At 44.4% G+C, this 14,163-nt stretch overlaps 1 protein-coding gene across 4 annotated transcripts in view; it reads right to left on the reverse strand.

Annotated features, from left to right (window-relative positions):
* LOC122787177 (transducin-like enhancer protein 4) overlaps window positions 1–14,163 on the reverse strand; it is a 728,148-nt gene that overhangs the window by 357,793 nt on the left and 356,192 nt on the right. For all 4 annotated transcript variants that reach the window (XM_044053755.1, XM_044053754.1, XM_044053756.1 and 1 more), the window contains 2 exons: window positions 12,656–12,672; window positions 2,172–2,291 (listed from right to left, as the gene is read on the reverse strand). In XM_044053755.1, coding sequence (XP_043909690.1) covers window positions 2,172–2,291; window positions 12,656–12,672 — 137 coding nt within the window. The remainder of the gene's footprint in view (window positions 1–2,171; window positions 2,292–12,655; window positions 12,673–14,163) is intronic.

Genomic DNA, 14,163 nt, shown 5'->3' on the forward strand with positions numbered 1-14,163 from the left:
CTGATCAAAGAAATGAGATCCTCAGCCAGGCTGAGTATTTGTGAACTAGAGGTAAGCCTATGTGGGGTAGTTTTAGCAGGAAAGGCCTTAGAAGATTTAGCTGCTTTAGCCCTGGCAAAAGCCTTGATGGACATAGAAGCAGGGGGTCTAGCAGCCCCACGTGCAGGGGTAGATATGTCTAAAGGAATAGTATCTGACAAATCCTGGGAGCCTGCTTCTGTAGCAGTAATATCAGTAGCAGATTCAACCATTGTCTGTGAGGCCTCGGCTATAGGAGGCATGCTTTCGGCCGAAGGAAGAACCGAGGACTCGGTTTCAGCGAAACCGAGACACTGCGGTTGGCCTAACTGCGGTTTCAGCGAAACTGCGGACCGAAGTGTCAGTCCTTTTCCTTGCGCTTTTAGCTATTTGTGTCGTCCGAGTCTCCGGCGGCATTTTGTAAGCAAAGCGGGACCAAAAAACTCCTCTGCAAACTCCGACCGACGTCTAAGCGTTCGTCGGTTGAAGGAAGCACAGGCTAGACAAGCTGATACGTCGTGGTCTGGGCCTAAGCAAGGAAGGCAGTAAGAGTGGAAATCCTTATGAGGTATTTGTTTCCCACAAGTTAAACAATTATTTACTTTTTCTGACATCGGCTGAGGCAAGAAAGAGTCCCCAACGGGGTACTTAGCTTTTTAGAAGTCTTCGGTAATAGAAATCTCTGGATCTGACCGACCGGCACTTGCGAACAGCTTCTGCTTCGGGCACCACGCGGCAAGAAAGACTGGGGAAAATGGTGTCGGCTGATGCCTTTATACCCAATAAACAGCAGCTATGACGTCGGGTGAAGTGTGACATCAGCCGAGGCCAGACCCAGACTTTGGAATCCGGCCGACCGAAGGGCTGCCTGAGGCAGGGCAACCCATATGTTAGGACTGCAGATGCATCCTTGAAGGACATCTTGTAGGAAGTACTCAAAGTATCTCCAAATCCTCAGTGGTAAAGGAGCTATGTGAACTGGAATAAAGGGTTGTTTATAGACTACTGACAACAGAAAAAATGTTAGGGAAATGTAGATGCAACAACTGTAAGTCTTACAGACCTAGGCTTGAGCACTTCTGACCATAGTTCATGATGGTTGCCTTTCTGGGTACCTTAGTATAAAGCGTACAAGAAAATGATGTATGAAGAATGTTTACTGGCAGGGTGTTGCAAAAGATGTAAAAGGATACTTTGTGAAGTGTGAGTCATGAAAAATGTTGGCAAGGCAGGGGACAAAGCTAATGTAGCTCTATGACTGAATGAATGGTTCAGAGAATAGCCATGGATTTTGAGGGACCTATTAGAACCCCAAGTACCCTTATAGACTGATGGTAGTAAACTGTGCCACCAGGTACCAGAGATGGTGGCTTTGTCATCTATTGAGGCAGACTGGCAAAAACTGTAGTGGAAATTTTCAGCTGCATGAGCTTCCTTCAAAACATGACAGAACAAGGTGACAACATTATATCAGAGCAGGGCTGGCCTTTGGTCAACTGGTGCCCTAGGCATACCACACCACCTGGTGCCCCCATCCTGGTTTGCCTACACAATCCAGATTACTGGAAAGACACCCCTGATAGAGCAGCGCCCTAGGCAGACGCCTAGTTGGCCTATGCCTAAAGCTGGCTATGTGTCAGACAAGCAGTTTTGTTTGCAGAAGCTCTGTGGTGTCAAGCAGTTGAAAACTACTCCCTACAATCCATAAGCAAGTGGTCTAGTGGAGTGGTTTAACTCTGTTTATTCTTTCCAACTAATACCTAAATTCTCCTGTTAGAAACTGTACAAAAACACAAACCTCCAAATATGCACTAAGTTACATGCATATAACTCGTACATCATACAGTGCATATTGTGTAACATCTAAGAACCAAATTCTTAAATTATATGCTACATATGTTAACTCTTGTTACTATGTACTGTGTAATATTACGTTTGTGGAATTTTGGTTCCATGTACTATTATGGAGTACAGATTTTCTCCTTCAGACACTGCTGAAAAGGGACCTCAGACTCAGTCAGACAATCGTAGTTAACAAATGTAAATAACTAAGTACTATATAAATAAATAAATGTGCAATTCATATGGTTTCACTGAGCCTAGATCACTTAGTTACACTGCAACAAATAGTTCTTTTAACAGACACTACTTACATACTGTTCAGCCACGTCTTTGTCTTCCCGTTTCCTTTTAACTTCATCACTCCCATAGTCTGTTGAACTGCGGCGCTTGTCACCTCCATGTAGGCTGTCTGCGGGGGAGGTTGATTTGCTCTGTTGAGTCATACAAAGGATTAGAAGTTTAGATTTCTTGAAACCTTCCTACATATGACATAAAATCTAATATAGCTTATGTTTAAAGCAGAGCTTTCTGCTGTAAAAGCTGTACAGAGGCACAGTGACATACACAAACACATACACTCACACACACATACAGACACATCATTATTTTCTTCACACACACACACACACACACACACACACACACACACACACACACACACACACACACACACTCAGTTCCCAGAACATATATTTTGTTATACTTTTTATGTTTTTTTTTTTTGTTTGTTTGTTTTTTTGAGGGGGCACAATTAGCATCTTCTATTTGCATATTTCTTAGAAGTATAAGGCTTACTCCTTTCAGCATCCCACTTGAACGTTCAGAATAAGTCTTCCATCACTTTATCTACCTGCCTATCATGCAGAAATTGAACGGTGGGCACTTCACTGTCATCTTCTTTACATATTTTAATTGGGATCTCACTCACATCTGGTCGCAGAAATATAAATAGTAAGAGGAGGGAGTAGAGAGAACATTAGGAGGTGGAGGATGGACAATAGTCGTCATAGTAGTAGGAGGAAGTAATAGAGTATCAGTGCTAGTTGTAGTGGGAGTAGGAGGATTAATAGTAATAGCATTAGTAGTAGTGGTGGCAAGTAAAAGAATATTAGTAGTAGCAGCAGAGTTAGGAGGAATAACAAGAGGAGGAGATGTAACAGTAGTTGGAGTAGCAGCAGCAATACGAATTGCAGTAGTATTAAAATAGTAGTAGTAGAAGCAGTGGTTGGTATAACAGTAGTAGTAATAGTGGGAGTATGAGTGTAGTAGTAGTGGTGGCAGCTGAAGGAGGAGTAGTAGCAGCAGGAGTAGGAGGAATAGCAAGAGGAGGAGGAGAAGTAACAGTAGTTGGAGTAGCAACAGCAATAGTAGTAAAAAGTGTAGAAGTAAAATTGTAGCAGTAGTATTAGTAATAATAGTATTTGTAGTAGCAGAAGAAGTAGTAGTAGTAATAGCAGCGGTAACAGTAGTAAAAGTAAGAATAGTAGTAGTAGGAGTACCAGTAGTAGTGGTAGTAATAAGAGGATTTGTAGTAGCAGAATAAATAGTGGTAGTATTAGTAAGAGGTATAGTTGGAGAAGGTGTAGGAGAAATAATAATGTTAGAATTATTAGGTGGAATAGTGATAGTTGTAGTAGTAGGAATAATAGTAGCAGCAACATGAGTATAAGTAGCTATAATGGAGGCAGAGATTTCTGTCTGTTGCTTTCTGTCGCCTTCTCTCCCAGTCAGGTTTTCAAGACAAACCTTCACTTTCAACTCCTCCTACAGTTTTCACTCTGCTGGAGTAATGTGCAGGTACAGTGGATACACACGTCTGTAACTTGCTTACTGTAGAGTTCCTCTAGAGGGTAGGATGCCGTTTCAAAGACAACATCCGGGAGTTATTCTCCCAGTGAATCCCTGGTCATTCTTCTCTAGAAACAGGGAATTGGCCAAAATATGCTTAATGCACCCTATGCTCACAGGTTCATAGTTAATAGGCCATTCATCTGTGAGGATCTTAAGAAGCCTATATATAGTCCCATGCGATATATTTTGCATACAAATAACCCAGGGAAGGCTGAACAAGGATACATTTTGCGATTTATGTTTCCCATGTCCAGGAGGGACACAGGGTGCTGAATCAGGGATGGATTTGTGGTTACTTTTTCCTTCATTCAAATTACATTTGAAGAGAGTAAGAGAAATACTTTGCTTTATGTGTAATGAAAGTTCCATAGAACTGGTAATCACTGTGATACCTACTTATCCCTCCAACATAGTCTACATATTTTTGCAAAACAGATTGAGATCTCTTGAACAGATGTTTATACCACCACTAGACTTGTGAATGTACCATAGGTCTGACTAAACAGGGTTTGTTAAAGATCTATATGTCTGGGAAAGTTTACCTTTCCATGATACTAAGAAGAGGGGCTAGGCTTTGAGATGGCCTGCATAGTTTTTACTGTTTAGGACACTGTTTTGTTTTTTAATGAGGAAGCACTGCAGTTACTCCAGTTATGATAAGTTTTAGCCAGGTGCATACTGAAAGGGGCAATGTACTCAGTGATTGGTCTAATGAGTGCTGAGTAGAGAGGAACGATTACACCCCTGGATCGGTCAACATAGGATTTCTAATCCTTATCTATGGGATCAATTTTCAGGCATCTGTTGTCAATGTGATAGTTATAAGGGGAGTCATGCTTTTCAAAGGATTCTCAATTTACTCCCCCCCCCCCAGCTTCTTTGGGTCAGTTTTAGTCATTGACAACACAGTGAAACAAGTGTTTCTGTCCCAATGAGACATTCCAAACGGTCCTCTGTCTAAAACCCTCAGTTACATGCAGTTCAAACCCTATTACTAAATTCCCTACTCCAAAGGAGCATGATGTGGCCCAGAAACATGGAGAAATTCATTTTGCTGATACACTGGTGACATTGTGATATAATTTCAATGTCTTCTATTTCTGATATTGCAAAGACACAAACTTTTAGTTATGTACTCACCATAACTTTAGATGTTTGGGATCCATCTCGCCTACATTCTGTACTGATGGGCTCGGAGACGATCCCTCGGCTCCGACTCGGCACGCTTATGCTATAGAGAGAGGCCTCTTACTGGCTGAGCTATCTTTATCCCAGGATACACCACCACTAATCCCCCAGATCTTGTTTGTCCGCATTCATGCACACATGCACAACTGTTTATATAACATTGTTAGATGTTTCAAGATGAAACAACAGGATTCGGACCTTCTGATATCCTCTGATCTCCAAGGAAGGGGGAAGGAGGGTGGGTTATTAGGAATGTAGGCGAGATGGATCCCAAACATCTAAAGTTATGGTGAGTACATAACTAAAAGATGTTATGTGATCCTATCTCGCTTACATTCTGTATTGATGGGACAGCGTCCCTAGCACCTAAATCCCGGGTGGCTCACTGGAAAACACTCCTGAGCACTGTGGAACCAAATGAACCTCGTCCTCTAGATGCCACATCCAATTTGTAGTGGGAAATAAAAGTGTGCGGGGAAGACCATGTAGCCGCAGCACAAATGTCACTAATGGCAAGTTTAGAATGAAAAGCTATCGAAGTAGCCATAGCCCTTGTAGAATGAGCTTTGACAGCGGTGGTAAGCTCTTTATTAGAATAAAAATAAGCTTAAGTAATACAGTCCCTGATCCATTTGGCAATAGTGACCTTTGTGACGGCTTTGCCCAATTTATTGTCTGCAAAGGATACAAACAACTGATCTGTTTTCCTTGTTTGTTTGGTCCTGTCTAAGTAAAAACGTAACTGCCTGTGGACATCTAGTGTATGGAATATGAATTCCGCTTTGCTAGAGTATTTTGGAAAAAAGACTGGAAGTTCTAACGATTGTTGTAAGCAGAAACTAGAACAAACTTTAGGGACAAAGGAAGGATTTGGCCTGAGGGATACTCTGTCTTTGTGAAAAACCAAGTACGGGGGTTTTACTGACAAAGCTTGAAGCTCTGAAACTCTTCTGGCAGAAGTGATTGCCACCAGAAAGGCTGTCTTCCATGTTAGAAACTTTAGATCACATGTAGCCGCCGGTTCAAAGGGGAAGGAAGTCAAGGCGCGTAACACTATATCGAGATCCCATGGAGGTGCAGGATGAGAAATCAGAGGTCTTAATAGAGCAGCACCTTTCAAGAAGGTCTTACACAATCTGTTGCTCATTAAAGGTGGGTCTATGGATTTGTGAAAATTGGAAATCGCTGCCAATTGTACCTTGATGGTAGAAACTGAAGAGCCTTGATTGAAGAGAGAAGTTAAAAATTTTAGTACTTCTGCCACGGGAATAGAAATGGGGTCCAGGCCCCGGAGTTGAGCCCAAATAGCAAATCTTTTCCATTTGCTAGAATACAGTTTCTTTGTAGCAGACTTATGGGCCGAAGATAATATGTGTACAACATCTGGATCCAAAGTATGACTCCTGACTATAGTCGGAAGAGGAGGAGCCAAGCCGTCAATTTTAAGGTGTGAAGGGACTGGTGGAATAGTCCTGACTGATGAACCAGTAGGTCTGGGATCTGATCCAGGAACCATGGACCTTCCAGAGCATATTTCGAAAGATAGGGAAACCATACTTGACGAGGCCAGTAAGGAGCAATTAAGATCATTTTGCTCCCCAAGAGAGATGCCTTTTGAATCACCCTGGGAAGGAGAGGAACTGGAGGGAAGGCATAAAGCAAGCCGGTGGGCCAAGGATGGACTAATGCGTCCATGGGGCTCTTCCCCGGAGCCGGGGTTAGGGAGAAGAATTATTTGCACTTCGCATTCAGAGGAGTCGCGAAGAGGTCGCAACACGGGACTCCCCATTCGCTGAAAATCTGACTTGCAACTGTCATATTCAGAGACCATTCGTGAGGAGAGAGGATGGTTCTGCTCAATCTGTCGGCTATCACATTGGACTTGCCCGGTATGTGAGTAGCCACTAGGAAGCGTTTGGTCGAGACTGCCCATTCCCAAACTCTCATGGCTTCCCTGCAAAGAGGATAGGATCTGGTCCCTCCCTGTTTGTTCAGGTACCAGACAACTGACATGTTGTCTGAGTGAACAGCAATTACGCCTTGAGGGAGATAATCATGAAGGGCTTGAAGGGACAGAAGTACTGCCCTCATTTCTAGGATGTTGATATGAAGAAGAGTCTCTTCCGGGTGCCATTTGCCTTGGACTGACCTGCCCAGGGAATGCCCCCCCACCCCATCTGGGAGGCGTCCGTGGTCAAAGTGGCCGCTGGAGGAGGTAGAACAAAGGGTCGTCCCTGATCCAAATTGGAGGGCACTAGCCACCAGCGAAGGTCCCGTTTGCAAGACTCCGTGATCCATATGAGGTGACTGAGAGGGAGTTCCTGAAAGGACCACTGAGCTGAAAGAAGCCACTGGAGGATTCTCATGTGCAACCTTGCCAAGGGGACTAGAAGAACCATGGCAGACATGGATCCCAATAGCTGCAGGACCATCCTGGCTGGAGCTTTGGACCTGGGAAGTAAGGCTCAAACTTGAGTCTGTATGGTTTGTATTCTGTCTGTAGGTAGATAGACCCGCATTCGGTTTGAGTCTATCTCTACCCCTATGAATCTTATTCGTTGAGATGGCAGCAACACAGACTTTGGCCAATTGAAGGTGATTCCAAGGGAACTGCCCAGTGATATAGTGGCTTGAAGGCTCTGCAGTAGTAGATGCCTGGAGGTGGCAGTTAGGAGCCAGTCGTCTAGATACGGAAACACCTGGAATCCTAGACTTCTCAGGTGAGCAGTCACGACTGCCAAACACTTGGTGAACACCCTGGGGGCTGTGGTGAGACCAAAGGGCAGCGCACGAAACTGAAAATGACTGCCTCCTAGGCTGAAGCGCAGATGTCTCCTGGACGCTTGATGTACCATGATATGGTAATAAGCGTCCTTGAGATCTATGGAGCACATCCAAACACCCTTCTCCAGCAATGGGAGAATGGTTTGTAGGGTGACCATTCGGAACTTGGACTTTCTGACTGAACGGTTTAGGATGCTGAGGTCCAAAATGGGCCTCAAGTCCCCGGTCTTTTTTGGCACCAAAAAGAATCTTGAGTAAGTCCCTAATCCAATCTGGTCTGCGGGGACCGGTTGGATGACTCCTTTTTGCAGCAGCTTTAAAACTTCTGAGGCTGCAGTATCCCGCTGACTGGGTGGCGGGTCCGGGATTTTTTTGGACTGAGGGGGGGGATGAGAGAATGGGATGGAGTAGCCTCCGGCAATAATTCGAAGCACCCATCGGTCCTGAGTGATACCTTCCCAGGCTTTTAGGTGCTTCGAGAAACGACCCCCGACTGGCTCCGGAGCTGCACAGCCTGGCAATCCCTCAGGGACTGTGAAAGGTTGAAGAGCCACGAAAGGACTCGCGGTCTCCAGTGTTGCGAGGGCCTCTGCCGCCTCTGGGACGGCATCTTCCGGAAGAATTTCCCCCTCCCCTGCCTCTGGAAGGGGGATCCTCCTGCTGAGAGGGGTAAGGCTTCTGAGATCTACGGAACCACATCTTCCCTCCTCTTTTAGCCTTGGGATAAGGCCGAAAGGGAGTGGAATATCGTGCCCCTATGGCAGTCAGAGTCTTACCCTCCTGTTCACAGCGGGTCAGTGTGTCCTTTACCTTGGGTCCAAACAGGGAGGACCCATCAAAGGGGGCGTCGGCAAAGGAAGACTTAAAGGCCTCCGCGAAATGACACAGGCGGAGCCAGGCTTGTCTCCGTAGAGCAATGCCTGTACCCGCCGCTCTACTCGCCCCTTCGGCCGCATAAGAAATGAGCCTCATGGACGAGTTTGAGATGGACGACATTGTAGCCAGCTGAGAGCCAACAGTTTGGGCCAGCTCCTCAGGCAGGTTACCCAAGAGGGTATCGGATAGTTCCTTAATCAGATCCCTCTGAAATCTGGTAAAGTGCGTAAGGTAGTTCAAGGACCTCAAAGTAAAGGCCGCTGAACTCAGGGTGCGCTTCCCGTACCGATCCATGCTCCTAGACTCCTTATTAGGAGGATGGACAGACGTCGAAGCCTCTGCTACATCTTGCTGGGTAGCAGATGCCACCACCAAAGCATCTACAGCCACACCTTTAGTCAGGAACTCTTTTTCAGGGGGTGCCGAGAGGAACTTATTCGGACAAGCAGGCACCGGTTCCACAGAGTCTGGGTGTTCCCACGCCCTTCGACAGATCAAATCCAAGAGCTCATCGAAGGGCGGAGACACCCAGGAGGCGGAGGGCTGAGCCCCGAAAGCCTTCAGGAACACCGACTCATCAGCAGAGGGAGGTTTGGACTGCCAGCCGCCTCATTGTTTTAGGGCTTCCAGGATGTCTGCAAAGGAGACATCATCCGAGGACGACTTCGGGGACCCCTCTGCATCATCGAGATCAGTGTCTGATGTAAGAGACTCGTCAGGGGAGTCAACGTGCTTCCTCTTGCACGATCTCTTCCTGGGGGGTTCTTCCGAAGAGGCTTCAGAAGGACCTCCAGGAGGGGGAGAAACCCCAGTGGGGGTAACCTGAGGCTCCGGGGCTCCGCTGTCTAAGGACAGGGGGACTGCCAAAGACCCAGTCTCCGTATGCAGGGAAGGAGCTGGGGAAACCGTGGAGGTAGCCAAGGAAGATTTGGCTAACGCACTCCTCTTAGCCCTGAAGGCGGGACCACCAGAATCCTGGGGGGGGGCCCCACCTCCGTGGCCACGACAGTGGACGGCACTCACGCCGCCGACGCACCAAGAGGGAGACTTGGGACCGAAAGCATCAGTCCCGAAGCCTCCCCCCCAGGGCCGAAGGAAAAAGTCCGTGTACTGAACTCCGACCCAAGAGCCGGAGTTGGAGCAAGGGTCGGGCCCGACCCTAAAACCTCCACCGGTTCCACCAGCACCGGCTCCAACGGTGCCGAAGCTGTTGGAGGAGGAACCATAGTAGGGTAGTGGACCATCGGCTCCGAAGCCAAATGGGCTGGAGCCGAAACTAGCTTTTGGAACACCGAAGACTGGAAGAGTCTAAGGAGCACCCTGTCGATGCCCAAATCAGACATCTTGGATGATCTAGAGGATACCGATCGGACCCGAACCGATTTCTCCATCGGCTCCGAAGGACTCGGGGACTGGCTCCGAATGGACTCTACCACTATCGGCTCCGATGGAGATCGTAAGGCAATTTCCTTCGGTGCCGATAAGGACTTCGGCTCCGAGGGGGAAGAGTCTGAGCCGGTAACCCTTATCGGCTCCAATATCAGTGGAGCCGATGAAGGTGACCCGCCTCTCGATGCCCCAGTCCTCGGCTCCGAAACCAGAGGGGTCGAGGCTGGAGGCATCGAGGCAGACCGTTCCGCCCTCGGCTCCGAAGTCCGTGGAGCCGATGGAGAAGTCTGCTTAGATTTTTTAGCAGTCGGTTCCGACTGACTGGTCGGAGCCGGCGCTTTCTTCTTTTTTGAAGGAGAAGGAGAGGAAGATAAAGCCTCCTCGAAGGATGGCTTAATTAACCCCTTCAGGATTAATTTGTTTTTCCTCTCCTGGAGGACTCTAGATGAAAAGGCGTGACACACGCTACACGATTCTTGTAGGTGCTTGGCGCCTAAGCAATAGACGCACGAGGAGTGGTCGTCCGTTATGGACATTTTAAAACCACACCTCGTGCATTTTTTAAACCCGGAGGGTTTGTGTTCTTTTGACATGGCCAAAATAGCCCAAACACAGTTGTCAGCAAAAAGAAAAAGTTTGTCACAGTATGAATATATATCTTATCTTTTTTTTTAAATCTGCACAAGTACAGTACAATGAAAAATATACAAAGAGAGAGAGATAGAGAGAGTCAAGACCCTCTAACTTAAACGGGTACTTGACCCACAAACGAAAAACCAAGAAAGTAAAGCAACAGGGGAAGGCCCCTCTAACTAAAACGGGAAACCTTCCCTTTGCGAAAACACACAATTTCTCAACAGAAATCTCAAATACACACTCAAAACACAAGAATAGCTGTTAAAACAGCTTTTGGGTTGAAAATCAGCAAATTTCTGACAGGAAAAGCCTAAAAAAATTAGTACTTAGCCCAGCCAAGTTGAGACCATGTCTATGCTTGTAAGCGGCAAACGAGATCTGGGGGATTAGTGGTGGTGCATCCTGGGATAAAGATAGCTCAGCCAATAAGAGGCCTCGCTCTATAGCATAAGCGTGCCGAGTCGGAGCCGAGGGATCGGCTCCGAGCCCATCAGTACAGAATGTAGGCGAGATAGGATCACATAACATCATCTGATAAAGACAAATATGTCTTCTGAAATAACTATAGAATTATGTTTATGCAACATGTTTAAGATCCCACCTCATAAAAAACAATGTACTGTCCAGTACAGCTATCGAGCAGAATGCTTTACACTAAACACTTTCCCTGAAGAGACCCCTCTGTATCTCTTCCAAAGCAATAAAAATCCCCAGAATTCTGCAGTTTTCAAGTTATTAAATACAAACTAAACAAAAAAAAATTCCAATTTCTATATCATCTGTAGCATCACCAAATGCTTCAAACAAGAGAAAATAAGGTGCCAGCACTAGTTAGTAACACAGCAAATAATGAAAATTTGTATTAGCTTTGCTGAAGCTGCAATTATACACAGATTGTGTCCCCATTTATGTTATATGAGTCTGAAGCAAGGTGTCTTCATTGACTTTAATGTGATTCAAGCTATATCCTAAGTGTTGCGTGATGGACTAATGTGCATTTTGCATACCTCTCTTAGAAAACTAGTTTGTTCTACAGTTGTCCTTAACATTTTTAAAGAGAGCTGGGGATACAAAGATACTCTAAATTATTCAAAGGCTTCAGTACCAGTATTCACATCTAACTGGCCCTTCTTCTTGTAGAGTACCCTCAGTTTATTTATTTTAAATTATTGTATTTTTTATTCATGTAAGCAGACTGGTCCATTGACCCTTTTCGGTTACGACCAGGGCCCAACAGGGAAATACTATTCAAAGCTTTCATTCCAGGTACAAGAGATACAGTTGTAGAGTACAGTACAGGCATAAACTGCATTGCAAAATAAGGTTATTTACACTATGATGCATTCTAATATATTTTTAGTACAAAACAATCTGCATGTGACAGTATATGAACTTTATGTTATTTTTATGAAAAGGTTGAATAAAAGTGTTCCGAGTTTATCTTTAAAATAGATGACATGAATGACTTTAATTTGCACACGAGTAAACCATTTTCCAGTATGGTAACAATGTGGTTTATATGTCACTGATTCTGTTCAAAGATTTCATAGCAACCTAACAGGAAGAAAAGGACAAAACAGAAGCAAATTCAGTACATGACTAGGCAGAGGAACTGACATGTACATTTGTATATGTAACCTAGCAGAGATATTTCTTTAACTTACTTATACCCTTTTACAATTTTGGATGTCTGTACAGCTAATAAGAAATGAAAATGTTTGTGATCTGCTTATATTATACAGTCAGTTGTGTGACATATGTGATCCGTCTGTAAAACATAGTTATTCTCCTCTAGGTTTCTAACAGGCAAAATGTTATAACTGCAGTGGAAATAGATGACCAGAGTTTAAACAGATATTGCTTAAGAATGCACTACCTATAAACTACCCATTTAAACATCAAAAGATTCCAGTTCATCAGCCGGCTTTCCCAGAGAGAAGTGTAACCTCAATTAAATTCCATGTTGCATTCCAGCTGAATAATTCTAGGTCAACAAGCCACATACAAAAGATTGTTTAGAACCACATAGACATGCAACTACAAATGTAATTTCACATGAAAAAAAACTTACCCTGCCTGAGGGTCCATCTGTATTCAAAGGAGGCATTGCAGAGCAGGAGATGCCAACCAGAAAGTAAATAAAGATACAAAAAATAGCAACCTTTATTAATTAATCATGTGACCACTGATGTAAAAGATGGATTAGTCATGGAGTAAAGACAATTTTGTATTCTGCACACTTGAAAGTCTTACATGATGCATACTGTTAAGTCTGTGCTTTGCTGGTAATGTAATAGATTATATAATACCTAGAAATGCATTTGCCATACAGATACCGGAACCATGTACTTAACACATGTCACCCTAACTTCCCATGCCTGATCGGATGTGATCCACAGACATCAGCTGCCAATTTTCAAAGGGAGACACCATGACAAATGAGTTAAACCCCAGAGCTTCACATAACCAATAATATGAGAAAAGTGCAGTTTTACAAATACACTCACTGTAGTCTTCAGTACCAGTGATATATATGCACTTGGTAAAGCAATCAAAAATGGCACTGTACCCCAAGAATTCACTGCTGGAGAACACAGACTGTAAGATTTGTACTGAGGTGTTTCTACTGCTTGTGAAAATGTGTCTAAGATACTAGGTAGTCCCACTATATGTTTTTGATTTATTTATTTTCCCACTGTATGTTTTTTTTTTTTAATTTTTGTGTGTCATATACTGTTATAAATACTTATTTGACACACTCCCTTCATTAACTTTTGAGAAAGCTTCCACAGTATCAATGAATATGCCTGGGTATGCATGAGTATGTGTGTGTGTGTTTTTTTAAATAAAGCATCAAAAACAAAAACGTCATTGTCATGCAAAAGCAGGGGCTCCATCTGCAATAACAAGAATTATATTTCACATCAGATGTCAGATGATAGAGGGTTGGCTTGGGGCAGGAAGGGATTAAGTACCTAGAGATCATCTCTCCATTCCCTGTTGAAGGGTTATGGGAGAAATGCATAGTGCATTATGTCCTGACAACCTTTTGCCTTTTCTAGCACATTCAGCATGTCAGTAGAGGGGAATGTGTTGCATAAGTATGTTCCTAGGTGGAAAACCAAGAAAATGAGGGACCACTTAGCATTCAGTCGTGCATTTTTCCTGACTTCCAGCTATCAAAAAAACCCATGCTCAGCTCAGATTACATCACTGACGGTCTCCGCATAACAACAAGCATAACAGGTCTGTGACAGGCTGTCTTCTACAGAGAAGCACTTCTGAGTGAAAAATCTTTACTAAAGCAAGGCCACAGAGTTTGAAACTAGTACAATGCCAGTGCAGATGTGATGTCATGGAGTAATGTTTCACAAAGAGGGTGGTATATGCACAAACATTCCTGCCATTCATGACAACGACGTGCAGTCAAAAGCAGTACAAGAAAGCAAGAAATCAAGGTACATACATGAAGGAATATTAATACTATGCAGTATGACGTTGCATCCATTCATCCACAACCCTTTTCCCATTTTTGCAAATGGGGTCAGGATGTCACTTCAACAGCGACAATCATCTAGA

This window comes from Protopterus annectens, chromosome 13.part0 (assembly GCF_019279795.1).
Source record: "Protopterus annectens isolate FY-2018-M chromosome 13.part0, PAN1.0, whole genome shotgun sequence".
Classification (NCBI taxonomy): domain Eukaryota; kingdom Metazoa; phylum Chordata; order Ceratodontiformes; family Protopteridae; genus Protopterus; species Protopterus annectens.